Source organism: Lagopus muta, chromosome 3, assembly GCF_023343835.1.
Source record: "Lagopus muta isolate bLagMut1 chromosome 3, bLagMut1 primary, whole genome shotgun sequence".
Classification (NCBI taxonomy): Eukaryota; Metazoa; Chordata; class Aves; order Galliformes; family Phasianidae; genus Lagopus; species Lagopus muta.
In genome coordinates this window covers 23992101-24010200 of record NC_064435.1, presented here as the reverse complement: position 1 = coordinate 24010200, position 18100 = coordinate 23992101, and the positions used below count along the sequence as shown (strand labels likewise).

The window sequence follows — 18100 nt, the reverse complement described above, 5'->3', positions numbered from 1 at the left end:
TGTGGATCTGCCTGGGGGTAGCGAGGCCCTACAGAGGGATCTGGACAGGCTGGAGAGCTGGGCTGGAGCCAATGGAATGAGTTTCAACAAGGCCAAATGCCGGGTCCTGCACTTCGGCCACAACAACCCCAGGCGACGCTACAGGCTTGGGGCGGTGTGGCTGGAGGACTGCGTAGAGGAAATGGACCTGGGGGTATTGATTGATGCTCGGCTGAACATGAGCCGACAGTGTGCCCAGGTGGCCAAGAAGGCCAATGGCATCCTGGCTTGCATCAGAAACAGTGTTGCAAGCAGGAGCAGAGAGGTGATTGTTCCCCTATATTCAGCACTAGTGAGGCCGCACCTCGAGTACTGTGTCCAGTTTTGGGCCCCTCACTGCAAGAAAGATATTGAGGCCCTGGAACGTGTTCAAAGAAGGGCAACGAAGCTGGTGAGGGGTCTGGAACACAGGCCATATGAGGAGAGGCTGAAGGAGCTGGGAATGTTCAGCCTGGAGAAGAGGAGGCTCAGGGGAGACCTTATTGCTCTCTATAACTTCCTGAAGGGAGGTTGTAGTGAGCTGGGGGTCGGCCTCTTCTCTCGTGTCATTAGGGATAGGACCAGGGGGAATGGTTTCAAGCTACGCCAGGGGAAATTCAGGCTGGACATGAGGAAGTATTACTTTTCAGAAAGGGTGGTCAGGCACTGGAATGGACTGCCCAGGGAGGTGGTGGAATCACCGAGCCTGGGGGTGTTCAAGGAAAGACTGGATGTTGCGTTGAGGGACATGGTTTAGTAGGAGCTATTGGGAATAGGTGAACGGTTGGACTGGGTGATCTTTTAGGTCTTTTCCAACCTTAGTGATTCTATGATTCTATGAAAAAGGCTGTGCCAAATAAGAACCACATTTAGGTCTGATAGTGTGTCTTTCACATCTATGAAAGACAGTATCACTGCACTCAGTGTAAAATACCTCAAAAAAAACCAGATGGACTAAAATTATAGTATTTATTATTCATAATATAATTCATCAAGATTTAACCTACAGACATCCTCGGATATAAAAAACGATTCCAAGAAAACCGAGGAAAGCCTACATGGAAAGCTAATTTTTCTTACACTGCTTCCTGATCTGCTCAATATGCATGTTAGATGGAATAAAGGCCCTCACTAGACTGACTTGAGCGGTGGTTTGGCTTTACAGTGTGTTCAACAGCAATGCTGGTTTATGGCATTTGTTGGCTGGAGTTCTGGCACGTGGCTCAGTCCCTGCAGTATGCAACCCTGCTCTTCAATGCATACGAGAATGGTTGCATTCAGCCAGATGACAAAGCTGATCAGGGAATTGATTCAACTGAAAAACTGTTCAGCACATCTTTTTCTTTGAGCTGGGTCAAAACAGCACTCAAACAGCTGCACCATCAAAATGATGGTAGACTATACAAGGTGACATGGGAACAGGAACAACTAGCACCTTAGGTAGGTGTTGCTAAAGGTCACTTTGTAGTGTTAAACTGTACCCGCTGGCTATCTGTTTGCAGGTGTATTGATATATTATATAATGCCAGCAGGAGCAGGAATTCAATCGTCTGCACTACCAAATTGCTACAACAGCCCATAGTGCAGTTTGCACCCAAGGAAACAGCTCCCAAGCAATTCTTGTAAACGGCTCAAGAGTCAAGATGGGCCTTAAGCAACTTCCAGGAAGCAGCCCACATACTGCCACTCCATTTTAGGGATAAAACAGTTTAACAGTATGGTCAGGGGTGTTTGATGCCAGTTGGCATCTGTGGCAGATAGCAGTTCCAGGTTTGTTTAACTTGTAACTGCAGATAGAAATCACCAGCCCAAACTTAGGCTTTTCACCTATTAGAATAAAAGCCCACATAGATGATTCTTATAATTCTTCAGTCAATAACTCAAGAACTGCCAGGAGGGCACATTTGCATTCTACCTTAAATTTTTCTCCATCTCTATCTATAGTGATATCAACTGAAGGTTCCTTAGGCAAGGTCTACATGTTCTGTCTATCCTCTAAACTGGCTTGGTACAAGCCAACCTCAAACAAGGTGATGCATTCCTGCAATTCAGAGCATCATGGCCCAGAATCACAGAAGGTTGCAAAACACCTTCAAGATCAAAGTCCAATCAACCTGATCTGCTGAGTCCCACCACTAAATCGCGTCCCTCAGTGCCAGATTCATGTCTCTTAGATACCTCCAGTGATGAAGACTGCTACAGATACCCTGTTCCAATGCCTAACAACCTTTGCCAGTGATGAAATTCTTCCTGACAACCAATCTAAACCTCTCCTGGTGCAACTTGAGACTATCTCCCCTTGTCCTATCTCTTGTCGACTGAAAAGAGACCAACATTCTCCTTGTTGCAACCTCCTTTCAGGTAATTGTAGAGAGCAATGAGATCTCAACTCAGCCTCCACATTTCCAGACTGAACAGCACCAGCTCCCTCAGCTGCTCCACACAGCACTTGTTTGCTAGTCCTTTTACCAGTGCCATTGCTCTTCTCTGCACAGTTAGCATTGCCAACAGGCAGGCCAGCACATGCAAAATGTTCAAAGGGTCCAAAGCTCAGAGATTTAACACACACTGGAATACAAGTGAATACAGTGAATCTGGGCCGCTCTCATCACTATGCCATAACCTTGAGCTGAAGGGACCATGCCTAATGCTGAGATACACTGCTTCCCTCCATATGTTAGTTCATTATCCAGCTCCTTGCTGTTTTGACTGCCAACAAATAATGATGTTTTTCAACACTTCTCCGCTAGGAACTGAATGCACAAACATCGCATCATAAATGCCACCCAACATCTGCCAGGCACTTACCATCTTCCCATGACTATCACCTAGGCTGAACCTAGGAAAGTGATTTAGTGAGGAACTGTGTCACATCCTGTTACCTATTACCCCCTAGATCATCCAAACCCCAATTCTGACAAACATGACAGTCCTCAGGCATTTGTTTAAAATATCATATGGAAAATTAATTCTAACAAACAAAACATGAATTCTAAATTCACTGTTACCTTTCAGTGAAAAACCAAAAGTCACAAATCAGGGTATCAGTGCTGCTACAAATCTTTTAGCACCACTGCAGACATTGTGATAAAGACATCTACAGAATATAAGCTATGGAAAAGGCAGACTTTTTAAAGCTTTCACTATTTAACAAGAGTAGATTGGATGAAAGGAAGAAGTTTTTTACAATTAAGGTGATGAGGCACTGGAACAGGCTGCCAAGAGATGCAGTGGCAGACAGTCAAGGTCAGGCTGGATGGGACTCTGAGCAACCTGATGTGGCTGTACGTGTCCCTGCTCATTGCAGGGGAGTTGGATTAGATGACCTTTAATGGTTCTATGATTCTCTGATTCTAGGAACAAGCTATCAATACTTTCGAAAATATTATTTGATACATGAGTTGTTTTAGAAGAGTATCAATAACTTTGCAGTTGGTTTTGTGGTCAATAGGTCATCTGTGTAGCTGGAAAAATTGATTATAAGATTTCAAGCAAAATATTTCAGAGATCATTTCAGATATTAAACAACAGATTAGTGACTTGCCTTATATATTATCTGTGAATTTGTTAATTGCAATCAGAGCACTCAGCAGAGTATTTGATTCCCTACATTCCACTTCTCACTGTATAACTGTTTGTTCACTTCATAGCGCTTTGCTGTAGGGATCCAACTGCTATACGACTGAAACATCTCAAAATAACTTTGAATGTGTGAATATTTTCAATAGTGCTTATTTTTGACCAGCTTTTACCATCAAGTAAAAGATAGTTGCAATTTCTGTATCTCTAACTCAAATCAAGCAACTGCCTTTTTATATTTTCACTTAGTGAGGCAGCAGGAGAATCAACTATTTCATTTCCCATCCAACACTCAAAGCCTGCAAGTTATATGTAGAACTTAGCAAGCCCATAAATAGTTCAAGACCTTAAAAACTGAAATAAAGCTAGTTCCCAATTTCTTTCTTTCAATATAAGGCATAATATAGAAGCAAAAACTCCCACTGAAATAAAATTTTAATACAAATAAGCTACACAAATCCCTGTCAACATACAATTAATGGACCACTTGACAAACGTCACCAATATGTAAAAAATCATTACAAATTCATCCCGTAGAAGCCAGATGACAGTTCTGTGGTCATGCCTACTCAGAACACAGACATCTACCACATTTTTTTATGGTCATAAATAGCTGTGATACCTGTTGAAGTACAGAGAGCACACGCTGACATCCTGAAGTACAACAGCCCCTCCAGACAACCTCTTGAAAAGAACAGAATTGAACCAAGGGGATTTTATGTATGTCTTCTCCCTCCAGTGCCCCCTGTAAAGTTCACCAGTGCCCTTGCAGTCTTCATTTCTGCTAGTTCAGACAAAGCAGCAGAGATTTAATGGACCGTCCATTCTGGAACAGTGGCTGGGCAAAATCCATCTGCACTAAATAAAAGAGCACAACTTGTGGTGTTGTAACTGAAGACATGCAGTTACAACTACTATGCATTATGTACACCTTAAACATCTAGGAAGAACATCTGTGCAAGAGCATGCGCTGACCATTTCATTCTTACATCTTCTGCACTGCTGCCTCAAGACGAAATAAGAGGAAATTGGGTTTGCAGTTCATTGCTCAACTCACCTTGCATTTATATTGACATATTATTACTTGGAAATTTAAGCACATGCACCAAACATAGAGAATGCATACATAATGCTGTACACATCGAAAAATGATGTCTGAAACCTTTTTTTAAACTGTGTGTCTCAGTTAGATTTACAGATTCACATTCACAGATGAGTACTTTGAAGTCTAACCTTCATGAATATGAACTAAGATTTTCCAAGACTGGAACAAGAATTCCTAAAACTGTTAAACTACTCTGCTTTTGAATTTAATATATATGCAATTATGTGTCTGCAGAACTTTTTTTTTTTATTTTTGAGAAGATGCAAAGAGGTTGTTTTAGGATGGTTTTTGACTGCAAAAATGAATTCCCTGATGTATGGATGAAGCAGCTCAGAGTGAGTACAAACACAAATATGCACCACTGCAAGATCCCTGTAGACACTGGATATCTTAAGGAACTGCAAGTGCTTGAAATAACACTGAACTGAAATGCAGCTCATCAGTAGGAAACAGCGTGTCAAATTTCACTCTCATTTGCACCTACAAAAAAAAATAAAATCGTAGCAACTCCACTGAGCGAAATGGTGATATGGTTCAAGAGCTCAAAATAAGCGCAGACTAGGAGCCTTCATCTTATAAATTGAAGCAACTGTAGTATAAATGTATACTAGAAGTAGTATAATCAAACAAGTTTAAAGAAACAACAGGGATTTATTGTGGAGATGGGACAGGAGCCAAGTGAGTTGGATTCTCCTCTGAAGACAGGCTGAGAGAGTTGGAGTTGTTCAGCCTGAAGAAAAAATTGCCCTGGGGAGACCTCATTACAGCCTTTCAGTATTTAAAGTGAAAGGGCAATAAATAATAGTTGTAAAATAAAAGAGGGCAGGTTTAGATTAGATATGAGGAAGATATCTTTCATTCAGAAAGTGATGAGGCATTGGCACAGGTTGTCCAGAGAAGTTGTGGACACCCCATCCCTGGAGGCGTTGGAGGCCAGATTGGATGACGGTTAAAGCAACATGGTCTAGAGGGTGGTATTTCTTCCCACGGCAGGAAGGGGGTAGAACTAGATTTTCCTTTACAGTCCCTTCCAATCCAAACCATTCTATGATTCTATGTTTCTACCTTCCACCTTTGCAGCACGCTCCACAGCACACATTGTGTTGCCATCTCCCCTCCAGTCCCTGCTCAGTAATATCCAAACAACCACAATTACGTATCCGGATTTACAATCACCTTCTATACTCTCAGCCAAGGCAATAAAATATAGTTTTACTGCTTTGGACTTTAAAAAAATAAGTGATTGCATACCATATGTGCATAAAATCCATCATCAGCCTTCACAGAACATGTTTAAAAACATCCCAATCGACACAAAATGCAGATTACATTAGTACAGCCAGCCTAAGTTTCACTTCATATCAGTGTTTCCCTGAGCTGCTTTTTAGTTTCCAAGAAGTGACGCCACTGGCACAAAACTGAAATGAAAGATGCCATCACTGACCAAAAGATCTGGCTTAGTTTTCATGACATAGAATTTAATTTTCTGTAGCACCCCCCTCCCCAACCAAACACTACACATGCTATCCAGAGCATATCACCATAAGGTATGAAACTCAGCATATGAAAAGAATCAAAAACTTTCCATAGTCCTGCATAACAGTAAAAAGATAGGGTTTTTTCCTTCTTCTCTTAATTCTATGCTTAATAGTATGCCTTTATCAGAAAAATTTGAAAGACTAAATGTAATATTCCATGTTCAAGAAAAAAGATAGAAACTACCAATTTTTAGGCAGTTTCTCCATCCTACATAAACTCTAGAAGAGGTCTCCTCCTTAAAATCAGTCAAAATAGCATGCACTTATTTCCCTGTCTTTCCCCTAGTAAATAGTTGACTGATAGCAAATATGGGAAAAAAAAAATATTGAAAAATGCACGTTGTAGAATTTTCATTTCATTGACAACAGCCCTGCCACATATTTGCCTGTCAAAAGAAAGAGCATTCTCAATTATCAAAATGCTGCCTTCCAATCCTGTGCCTTCTCCTAGCAGATAAAAGAGACAGGAATTACTGTTTTGTGACAAACAGTGCAATTTTAAAATTTTCAGCACAAATTCAATCCAAACATTTCATTTTTTTTGCTGCTGCTGCTGTTGTTTCAGAAGTGAAATCTAAAATTTTTATGCTGGTAACAAACATCTCCTGATCCAAAACAAAACAAAAAAAAACAAAAATTTACACTTCAAAATATGTAGCGTATTTCAGAAGAAAATATCAAAACATAAATGTTTGTTCTTTTTGAGTTGAGAAGGAAGGCAATTAGATTTGAGAACGTATGGCACAAGTCATAGTAAGGAAGGCAGGGGAACACTAACACTATTAAAAATATAGAAAGTGAACAATAATGGAGAACAACAAAGGTGATGTGGTAAAGGGTAAAGGGAGAGGATTCCTTTTAACAGTAGGGCAGCTGGATATGGCAACCTGAGAAGGACTTCCCTCTGCAGACAGGGAGGTAACAGGTCCATGCTTAGGTCTGAGTGGTGTCTTGAGGTGGGAAACTCAGAGGTGTCCATGCTGCTGCTACTCCCATGTTGCTTATCTATCTCTCTATAATCTGCTCCTTCATGTCATCAGTACAACCATGTTACCACAAATCATTCCTGGGGGAATTCCCAGGGAAGCTGGGACCACCCTCTCTGCATTCTGTGCAGGAACCTGGTCTCACCTCAGGAATTCACGTGGCTCTTCTCCATCCTATCAAGAATGTAACCCTCAACACTTGGAGAAGGTACCTTTCTTCTGGACATGTCTCCAGTTCCCCATACTCAGGATTTCAGAAAAGGGGCCAATTCACCCACTAAGCTGTAGTTGTGGAGGTTGACAGTCTCTCTCCACACCAGAGTCTCTTGATCTCCCACCCTTTTCCCTTCATCACTGCATGGTTCTGTGTGTGTTAAATGACACAGCACCATCACAACCAAGCCACCCTGCTTGGTCTAGCACCTTGTGCTTTCCAAGGCAAAAAGTTAATCTATCTTCATTCATAAATTTCACTCTTTCCCAGGGGCCATGCAGGGCCTGGCTTACCCCAGAGCTCTGTGCCGACATGTGTTACAGCCGTGCAGGATCAAGACAGCAAGTCCGTGGATACAGAATAGACAATAAGCAGACCTCTCAGTCTACAAATTGGAAGTTGAATGATTGGCAAACAACATCTCCTTATGAAAAATTATGTTACAGCAACACAATAGTACTGTGAGCCAAAAGTATGTCTATTCCTGATTTGTAGACCAGGTTTTAGTTATACTATAATCCTCTCAGTATGCCTGCTTAGGATCCCGCAATCACACGAGTCATGAACACTACCCACAAATCCTGCGGTTCCTATGCCGAGCAACTGACACACCAGATGAAGAGAGAGAGAAAATATACATGTGGAATTGTTCTGGGAACTTAAAGCACACATAACAGTAAACAAAGCAAATATGGTGCAAAACCTGTTGCTATTTTCACAGCATTTGTGAAGCGAAGCTACATAGATGCCGAAAGATGCGTGCTTCTTCACACCTCCCCTCCAATCCCATCAAATTAAGCACAGCAGCACAAACAGCAGCAGGGATAAATACATGTTATGCACTGTTTGCTGCTACATCACAGGAGTATATACCTGCGTGCTCAGGTATATGTTTGAATATGGCAGAGATGGATGAAAAAAGAGCATTAAAATGATTTTTCCTCATGACACCCCTAGAGCCTGGGCTGTCAAAGGAGACTGAGCACACAGTCACTCCCACGGTGGTGTTGCTCTTCCTCCTCCCTATTTTCTCCAGGCACAGTCCAAGCCACTTGGAAAAGGATGCTGCCATCCTCTGCCCCACTTAGGGACAGTCTTCAAGCAGCCAGCGCCAGTTTGGTCTGATAGAAAAAAAAATCCTCTTCTCCCTGCACTGTTGGCCACAGGAGCTCTTGCTGAACAAGAGGCATTACAGTCAAATTTTGGCTGGTGGAGGGAGAGGTGGCTGGAAGCCAGTTGATGAAGACAAGCTATATTAGCCTTTATTCTGAGGGAATCCTCAGAAAGCAAAAAGCAACTGCTGAAGGTGCATCAGGAAAGAAAACACAAGCAATCCTGAACTCATGAAAGAGACAGAGAGAACTGAGGAGATCAACATGAACTTAAACTGTGGCATAGGGCAAGCATGTGGCATGCCGTATGGAAACTCAGAACAAAACAGAAAGCTTGGAACAAAATGAAATTAAAAACCTGTTTTTAGTTCAAATTACTTTACTAAAAATCTAATTAAAAATTGTGTTGAAGTTGACATGAATTTTTTACATGCTGTTCCTTCAAGACTGCATTTTCCATCCAAAAAGAAGGTATTAAGAATGTTTCAATCTGGCTACCATCCATTCAGCAAGGTTAGGAAACAGTAAATTGTGAGCTAAAATTAACATGACATTAGTCAGCAAAAACTAGTTGTGTGGCCAGCAGCTATCACAATATTTCCAAGAATCCATACATACTGAACACCTGGAAAGGGAGGAGGGCAACACTAATATGTGGGTTTAGAACCATAAGCGAGCTTGATAAATCAAGATTTTAAAGACAGGCACCATGCAGCTACCCTTTGCTCATTTTTTGTCCTATTTTCAGCTGAGACAATGTTAATAGCACACCACTGTTCTGGTTTTTGCTGAGTGATGGGGGTGCACCCAGAGTCAAGCTGGGCCACTGGGCAGGGAGGAGCTGCTGCTTTTATGACACAGCAGCAGGCATTGGGGCAGAGCCAGGTCAGGTGGCCTGGATTGGCCAAGGGGTTATTCCATACATGTGACATAATGCAGAGGGCTATAACACAGTGGGCAGCTGGCCAGAGTCTGGCCTATGCTCGAGGATTGCTGGGCATCAGTTGGTAGGCAGTGAGATGCTGTGTTGGTAGTGGGGCATCAGTCAGCAGGTAGTTGTATTGTTAGCTGGGTGTCAGTCAGCAAGTAATTGCATTGGGGATATATATATATATATATATTTATAATCACATTTTTTGTCTCCATTTTCCTCTTCTCTCTTAGTAAATAGTTTTTACCTCAAACCAAGAGTTCTATTTCGTTCCCAGTTCTCTCCTTCATGCCACTCAGGAGTGAGCAAACAGCTGTACAGTGCTGAGCTGCTTGCCAAGTTAAACTACAACGCTGTTTCTAGATTGTAATCTATCCAGGAAAGGGCAAGCAAATACTCTTCTCCAAAACACGTAATTCTTCTGTTTCTTCTCCTATCAAAAAGGATGACCCTCCCAGAAGCTACACAGTCCTGGAGAGTGACAGCATTCTGTACACTGGAGGGTCTTCCACTGAGCACCCTCACACTAACACACCCTTGCAAAGGGATCTAGATTTGGCAGCTCAGAATGTATTTGAAGACTGAATTTTAAAAGAAAATTAAAATTCCTCTTGTATGATTTTATAATAAGTATGTCAGTGACATCAGATAATGAAGAGGTAGATCGAGAGCAATTAAAATTAAGAGACTGGAGCACCCCTCCTATGAGGAAAGACAGAGTTGGTACTGTTCAGCCTGGAGAAAAAGAGGCTCTGGGGAAGATCTCATAAATATCTGTAAATACTTCAAGGGGAGCGCTGAGAACATGGAGACAGGTTCTGCTCAGTGGTGCCCAGTGCCAGGACAAGAAGCGCAGAAAATTCAATTTAAACACAGGAAAAAAACTCTTGGAAGTGGTCAAACACAGGAAGAGATTGCTCAAAAAGAGTCCCTGATTCCTGGAGATGATCAGAAGCCATCTGGACATGGTCCTATGGCTCCTGCTCTGGGTGTCCCTGATGAAGCAGGGGTTGGGTCAGATGGAGCCAGAGGGCCCTGTAAACCTCAATTATTCTGTGATACTGTGACAAACAGATTAATTATCACCACTTGCACAGAACTAAATTAAAATATATATATATATTAAGAAGTAATGGTAAAAAAAAAGGAAAAGAAAGAATTCTTCCATATTCACTATGACAAGAAAAGCTGTTTACTGTATTATATTTGTATTTACTTTAGTAGAACATGTGGGAGAATAGGGAGAATAGAGAAATAGCTCCACTAAACTTGGTTTCTAGGTCTAAAGCTTGCCCAAACTACCTATATGTAAAACTCAAACACCTTTCCAACACTAAAGTATAAAAACATACGCATAAATTCTCAGCTCCTCTCTGTTACATTCATTAAATTCAGCAGAAAGAGTAGAAAACTAATTTCCATTGACAAACTCTACAGTGTATCAGTGAAAGTCAGAATAGGAGCTGAAACAATTGTCAAAGCAAGAGGCAATGCATAGCCTATTTTAGTTCTTGCTCTCCATCCTCTAAGGAATAATACAAACGCAGAAACTGGAGACAGAAAAACACCTCATAGGTTATACAGTTTATTTGCCTGCCAGTGTGAGATTCTTCCCTATAATAATTTTTAATGCTTGCTTTTGCCAAGCTAAAAGCAATGCGTCACCTCTAAGGAAAATGAGCTTGTTATGAGATCCCTTGGACATTGCACTTTGAAGTACCCAATAGATCATGGTGCTGCATCATATAACAAGGAAGGTGCCAAATTGTTCAGACAACGTGCTGTAGAAGCCACGTCTGAAACAAAAGAGTCAGCTACATAACAGCATCCCTCTGAGCACTGGGCCCTGATTTATACTCTCTTGCCTCGTTGCTACAGCAGTGTCATCTCCCCAAGTTAAGACACCACAGATCAGTCCTGGCACACAGGTGCGAGACATGCAACCACAGTGCCAAGTGCTGTTAATATGCAAGAAATAGCTCAAGCTCTGAAATGTGAGTTTTGTGAGTCTCATATACCGCAGCAGCTTTACCCTTCCTCTGGTCCTTCAGTGGCCCAGCATGGTCCCAGGGGTCCCTGCAGAAAAATTTCCTGCTGAAATGAGAGAAACTTCACACACTACAATCCTATCCTGCTGAGCAGCCCTCTCAAAATCACTGGTATCTTCTGCCCTGCAGAGGACTTCAAAAAACATGACTCCAACAGCAGTCACTTGGAAGTGTTCGCAAAGGGAAGAAAAGCAGCCCTCAAGGAGGTAGCTAGGAAAGCACAGACCAAAATGAGAAGCTGAGAAAATGTCAGAAAGTCGACACTATAGGGCTCTCTCTGAACTCCCAATTTCATGTGAAGCATGGCCCTCACATGAAGGAGCTTCCACTTGCCTAGCCCATCCTGATGAAATATCTGCAGTGCCACCTTCTCCTCATGAGATTCTCTACACCAAGACTAAATTGCACACACGTTTTCCAGTATATTTGCTGCCCATCTGTAAAGGTAGTTGGAGATCTTCAACCACACCTTTAACTATCTCAGAGACTCAATCACTGAGGAAGTCTGACACACTAATTGCCCAACATTAGGAAATACAAGTCCATTAAAACAATTATATCAAAAATAATAAAGTAGCACTGAAAACATTAAAGCACAATAAAATTATGACTGCTCACATAATCTTAGCTCCTTCACCATGAGACTGTATGTTATAAACAGCCTTTTCTTCCCAGACAATTACAGTTTTTCTGCATATTTAAACACAGATGTGGCTGCTTAGCAACTGTAAAACAAAATCATTTACTTAAATAATTGAGTAGAGGTTAAGGTATTCATTTTAAAATACTGTATGTGCTTTATAATATTATTTTACACCTGGAGTGACAGGTGTATACAGATTCTAAAAATAAGTTATTTACCTATGTATTTGAACTATGAAAGAAGGATTTGTGTCTGCTGCGGGTGCATCCCTGTGAATATGTCTGTGTGTGTTTGCATACTTCCACTCAAGTTACCTACATTTACAATGGGTAAATAGCAAGAAAAAATTGGGAAACGAAATTTCAAAAATGTTAAAACAATCTAGTAACGTGAAAGTAAATGTAAAATCTCTACCTTCATTCAGTATATCAAAAATTGTTATGAGAATCAACAACATTCCTTTTTAGAAGCATCAGTATTTAAAACTGGAGACAAACAGAAAAATACTGAAAATTCCAATAGTTAGAAATACCACATTGCTACCCAACTACAGCATCTCACTACCAGTTCTGAACACAGACTGAGGACTTTAAATAAATAAATACATACATACATACACAAAACAATGTCTGCATTAAAAGTTTTGCAGAATGGACTAGTCAACAGCATATAAAAATTGTTTTCCTGGAGCACACATTACTTGTATCACTTGCAAACAACACACAGCCTTTGAGAAGAAATAATACACTTTGTTAAACCAACTTAGTCCAACAGCACAAAACAGATCACAAGCACACAAACTTTTCTTCAGATATCTTACCTATTTGTTTCCTGTATTGGTCAACAGGAGTTCTTGCTGTAGAGGCATCTTTCTTACCCATTGTTTTCAATTCAAAAATCACTGTCAGTACCAGAAAGAAAAAAAGAAAAGAAAAAAAGACATTACTCCTAAGTGACTCATTAAGGAAATCAATGACTTCTAACATCAGAAAAGAAAAACTGTAGCAAAAAACATTTCCTAAATTGCACACAAAGACAGAAGCCTACTCAGAGTACAATGAGATTCTGGATTTTATCATGACCATTGTAAATGCTATTAGATAAATTCTAAACATACCTTTCCCTCATGGCATGAACTATTAGCATTACAGAACGCCTGTTACTTTAAATTAAAAAAAAAAAAAGATTTAAACAGACAGTACTGTAATTCACCATTCAGTACCACTGAATTTCATTCACTGTTTTTTCTTTAGTAAATCACAGAGTGAAAGCAGTACTGTGAACTTCTCCTGTTGATGGTAAACACAGCAACAGCTGGCCAGGAGCCTGAGGCAGGACCAGGCAGTGCGTGTACCCCCAGGCCAGGTGCACCTACTCAAGAAACCTATCAGGTTTTCCCCAGGCCACCTTCAACACAAGATCAGAGCAGATACCTGAAGCACAGCAATACCCCCCTCACTCTCCCACATTCTTGCCATGGCCTCAAGAAAGCACGTGAAGACTGGAGGTCAAAACTGGGTCTGTGCCCATTTTATGCCACTCTGCAAAAGCACTGACACTTTAAGCCACCCTCAAAGTACTTCAGGAACAACCACAAGTGAAAGGACTTCTTGCATCTCACAGCACAGATGCCTGGCATTATGACTGCAGAAGGAACTGCACAATCAAGCTGCTTAAGGGCAGCACCATGAGCAAGCTTTGGTCAAATGACCTTGCATAGCCACAAACTGACTGAGATTGTGCACATATGGCCCTGAGGCATACACGGTGGTTTCACAGTAGGCAGAACCAGCTAGAGAAGGATGTACAACCAGAGGAGGTTCCCCAGGCCCTGGGAAGCATGGCAGCTGAAGGCCCTGCAATGCCAAACCTCACACAGAAATGCAGGGATGAGTCTCTACTGAGTGGGCTGCAAGGTGCCACAGACTCCAGCAGCCCCAGGTATTCCATTCATACTCTCAGAGGAGGATCAAAGTAGAGGATAACACCAGTGATATGTGCTTTTAAAACCACAACACTTCTTTTTTTGTTTACCTGCTTTATTAGCACATACCTATTTATTTTAACCTGTTTATTAACATACAATGCCAAATGACAAAACTGAAGCAAAGGTGATTGAACGCTCCTTAATTTAAGGGGTAAGACACAGGACCATCAGTAATCATTTCAAAGGCATGCAGGAGTAATAAAAAGGTATAGAAGAACACTATAATTTTTTTAAACCAGAACCAAAAACTCAATTACAGCCTTCTAGCATTTCCACACATCACTGTGGTTTGATTCAGAGAATATTCCCATTTAATCTAAAATGTACAAGCAGTCAGCTGTAACCAATTGGCATTTTTCCTCCTTTATTATGTTTCCCAGCTACTTTCTTGTCTGATATTCTCACATAAGGTTCCCATCATAATAACAGGAGTGGAAAATCAAGGTAGCATTCCAACTTGCAGCTAGTTGAGGAGATAACAGATATGTTTTACACCACAAAAGTAGCTCTTGGCTTATTTTATGCCACTGCAAGAAACTGTTTTTGACTTTCCTCTTTCAATTTCAATAGCCTAACAATGTTTTGTAACAAAATGTCATCTGTGAAAGATGTTTGCAGTCTTTGCAATGCCAACAAAGCACAAGAAGAAACTGCAGACAAAAAGCAATAATTCCCATTATTTGGAACAAGGCAGGCCTACTTTGCAGAGTCTCAGGCCGTGTGAGACTCAGTGCTGCAGACCCCAGCACCCAGAACCTGCAAACGCTGCAGATCTCTTTTGTTCTTCAAAGCCATGCAGCCAGCATTCTTCACTGCCACCTCTTTGATGACTGGATAGTAAACTCCTGAGAAACCCACGGAGACATTAGCACATACAGCCACAACGCCTAATAAGATGTTATTTGCATAAAAGATCAGCCACCATTTAAAATGTGCTGTGATAGACGTGGAAGGGGAATAACAGACCTATATTAGCGTTTACAAAGTCAAGCCTGTTTTCACAATGTGATTCCTCAGGGACCACAGCTCCTCATATTCTCCTATGAAGAATCCTGTGTTCCCTGAGGAAGTAACTTGCTACAAGCCAGAATTAAACTGAAACATGGATTAATAAAAGATTATGCACAAATCTTACTGTAGGAACAGCTTTGAATGCAACTTTCTGATCAGATTTCTATACTGGAAAAGCCTGGAACCTTCATAATTCACAAAGCAATCTGAAAAGCTCCATTCCCCTCTTTAAAGTAGCAGTAGTCATCCGCAGTTATCAGCCACCTTCACTTTGCTGAAGGAAATGGTTGGACTGATTTCAGATCATTTGAAGTCAACATGAGTTCTCAAAGTTCTTCAAAAGAGAAGAAAGAAAACGAAGTAAAGTTCACTGGAATGTTTTCTTGTTTATTGCTATTTCACAGATATTACAATGTCAAAGGATCTCTTTGTTGTGGTTTCCTTAATTGTTTTTCCACCATCTTTCCCTCCTGTCTAGTATTTCACTTTTGAAGGCTTACTCTCTCAGAAGATTCTGTTCCTCCTGTTCTATTCATTAGCAGTAACTGATAATAATTAATACAGAAAATAAATTGCCTATTATCACCTCCATCTTTTGATAGCATTTTCTGAGTTATAAAACAGCTCTCAATGTCCATCCAAGGTCTGACCACAAGAGCATTTAAATCTCAATGCACGATTCTTGAAGGAAACACAGCCTGTTTCATCATTAACAACAAAGTAAAGCGATTATGTTACTGAAATAGATATATATCATGATGTACTTTAAAACTAACTTTAAAAAAAATATAAAAAACAATTAAGTACAGGGACTATAGCACAAAAACATCACTTTATGCGTTCATGGTATTCATTGTCGCCCCCCTACTCTGCTTTTCTGCCCACCTAAAATGGTCTTGTGAGATCCCACCTAGAGTACTGCATCCAGTTCTGGGACCCCCAACACAAGAAGGACATGGATATGCTGCACTGGGTCCAGAGGGGGGCCATGAAGATGATCAGAAATCTGGAGCACTTTCCCTACAAGGACAGGCTGAGAGAGCTGGGGCTCTTCAGCTTGGAAAACGGAAGGCTCAGGGGGACCTTCTAGCAGCCTTCCAGTACCTGAAGGGGCCTACAGGAAAGCTGGGAAGGGACTTTTTATAAGAACCAGCAGTGGCAGGACAAGGGGAAACAGCTTCAAACTGGAAGAAGGTAGATCTAGTCTAGATATTAGGAAGAAATTCTTTACTGTGAGGGTGTTGGCAACTGGAACAGGTTGCCCAACAAGGTTGTAGATGCCCCCTCCTTGGAAGTATTTGAGGCCAGGCTGGATGGGGCTGTGAGCACCCTGGTGTAGAGGGAGGTGTCCCTGCCTACAGCAGGGGGTTGGAACTAGGTGATCTTAATGATCCATTCCAACACAAACCATTCTATGTTTCCACAGTGCAACACAAATGGTTAATGATAATAAAGCTTAAAAATGTCTACCAGTGAACACACAATGACCTAAATACACATATATGTACAAACTGTCTTGTCAGCGATATCTGACACTCCACTTTGTAGTACACTCCAACAAGCTGCCCTCATATTAAAAGAGGGTACCTTAAAACAATAAAAACAATCAACGGAATAACTATTTTTGTAGTTGAAACATAGTCAGTTGAGAGAAACATTAATAAGAAAGAACCATTACAGAATGTAAAAGCACTGCAGCAAGTCATAATTGAAAATGTAGTTGAACATACTTTATCTGCATATATTAAGAAATGTTATCTTTAATTAAAAATGGATATTAAAGTTAAAAAGACTTTTTCCCCCCACTGGAAGCAAGGCAGGTTAACAACTTCAACCATAACTCAAACCACTTTTGAATATGATTCAAAGCCTACTATCAGTGAAAGAACTGGTTTCCATTAGTTACTTCCATAGATCATAGCTTAATAAATAATTCTACGTCCTTACAAGTTACAAGGGGAAAAAAAAAATAGTATTTTATTGTCCTCAGATTAAAATAAATAAATAAATCTAAAGAAAACCTTCGATTTTCTAGGAACATCAAGTTATTTCAAGGAATGGCCAGCACTGCATCTAAAGCAAGAAGCTGAATACAAATACATATTTTAGACGTTATCACCACTGGTTATTTTAACTAGATTTTTGTGTATTACCTAAGCACAGCAACGGAGGTCTGTGCAACTCAACAGCAGAAGTTTAATGAAAGTAACCAGCATATCAAATTGCAGGAACAATACAGCTGAATACTTTAATCACACTTTGGCTGGGAATAAGAATTTTAAAAGCTTTACTAGTACTTAAAAATCATTCACAGACTGACCTAAACATGTCTTATGAATAAGTCTTTTAGCAGTCCTTACTCTTCCTCTGGAAAGTTCCTCTCCACGGCTGGGAGTATTTCAAAGGAAACAGTCCTTGCCCCTAGTGCTTCTTGTAGAATCTAGCTTTGTAAAGATTATTTTTTTAATAAAAAGGATTTCACACATTTTTAGTTTAAGCTTGGAAGTAGAGGAGGTCACTTTAAGTTCAGCTAATTTTGGAAAAATTAAGCAACAAATAAACCCAAACAAGATTGTATCAATTCAGGTGGAAAAAATGTTGCTCAAACAATCCTAATAGTGTAGATGAGGACGACAAACACTTATACATCCCAGGATGGCATCCATCTGGGAATTACAGCATTTTTTCTGCCATATGTCAGGATGTTTGCTTCATGTAAAAGTAAGACCAAAATCTCCCCTCGGTACCTAGCATTTAGTGGGTTCAATTAGGCCCAAATATTTGCATTTGCTCATTTAGCAGGAAGACTACTTACTTTTGCAAGGTGTAAGATGTTTCTGAATATCTGAAGAGTTGAAAAGATTGTCATTAAATGTGTTCAAGACAGCAAGGAAAAATAGTGAAAATGTTCAAGATCGCAAAACTCAA

General features: G+C 40.6%; 2 protein-coding genes across 2 annotated transcripts in view; both read right to left on the bottom strand.

Annotated features, from left to right (window-relative positions):
* The window catches only part of RBM12B (RNA binding motif protein 12B), a 1112412-nt gene that overhangs the window by 788805 nt on the left and 305507 nt on the right, over nt 1–18100 (bottom strand). The window lies entirely within an intron of this gene.
* TRIQK (triple QxxK/R motif containing) overlaps nt 1–18100 on the bottom strand; it is a 62737-nt gene that overhangs the window by 34232 nt on the left and 10405 nt on the right. Inside the window, exon 3 of the mRNA XM_048939581.1 lies at nt 12995–13075. Within this exon, the coding sequence (XP_048795538.1) occupies nt 12995–13075 (81 nt within the window). The remainder of the gene's footprint in view (nt 1–12994; nt 13076–18100) is intronic.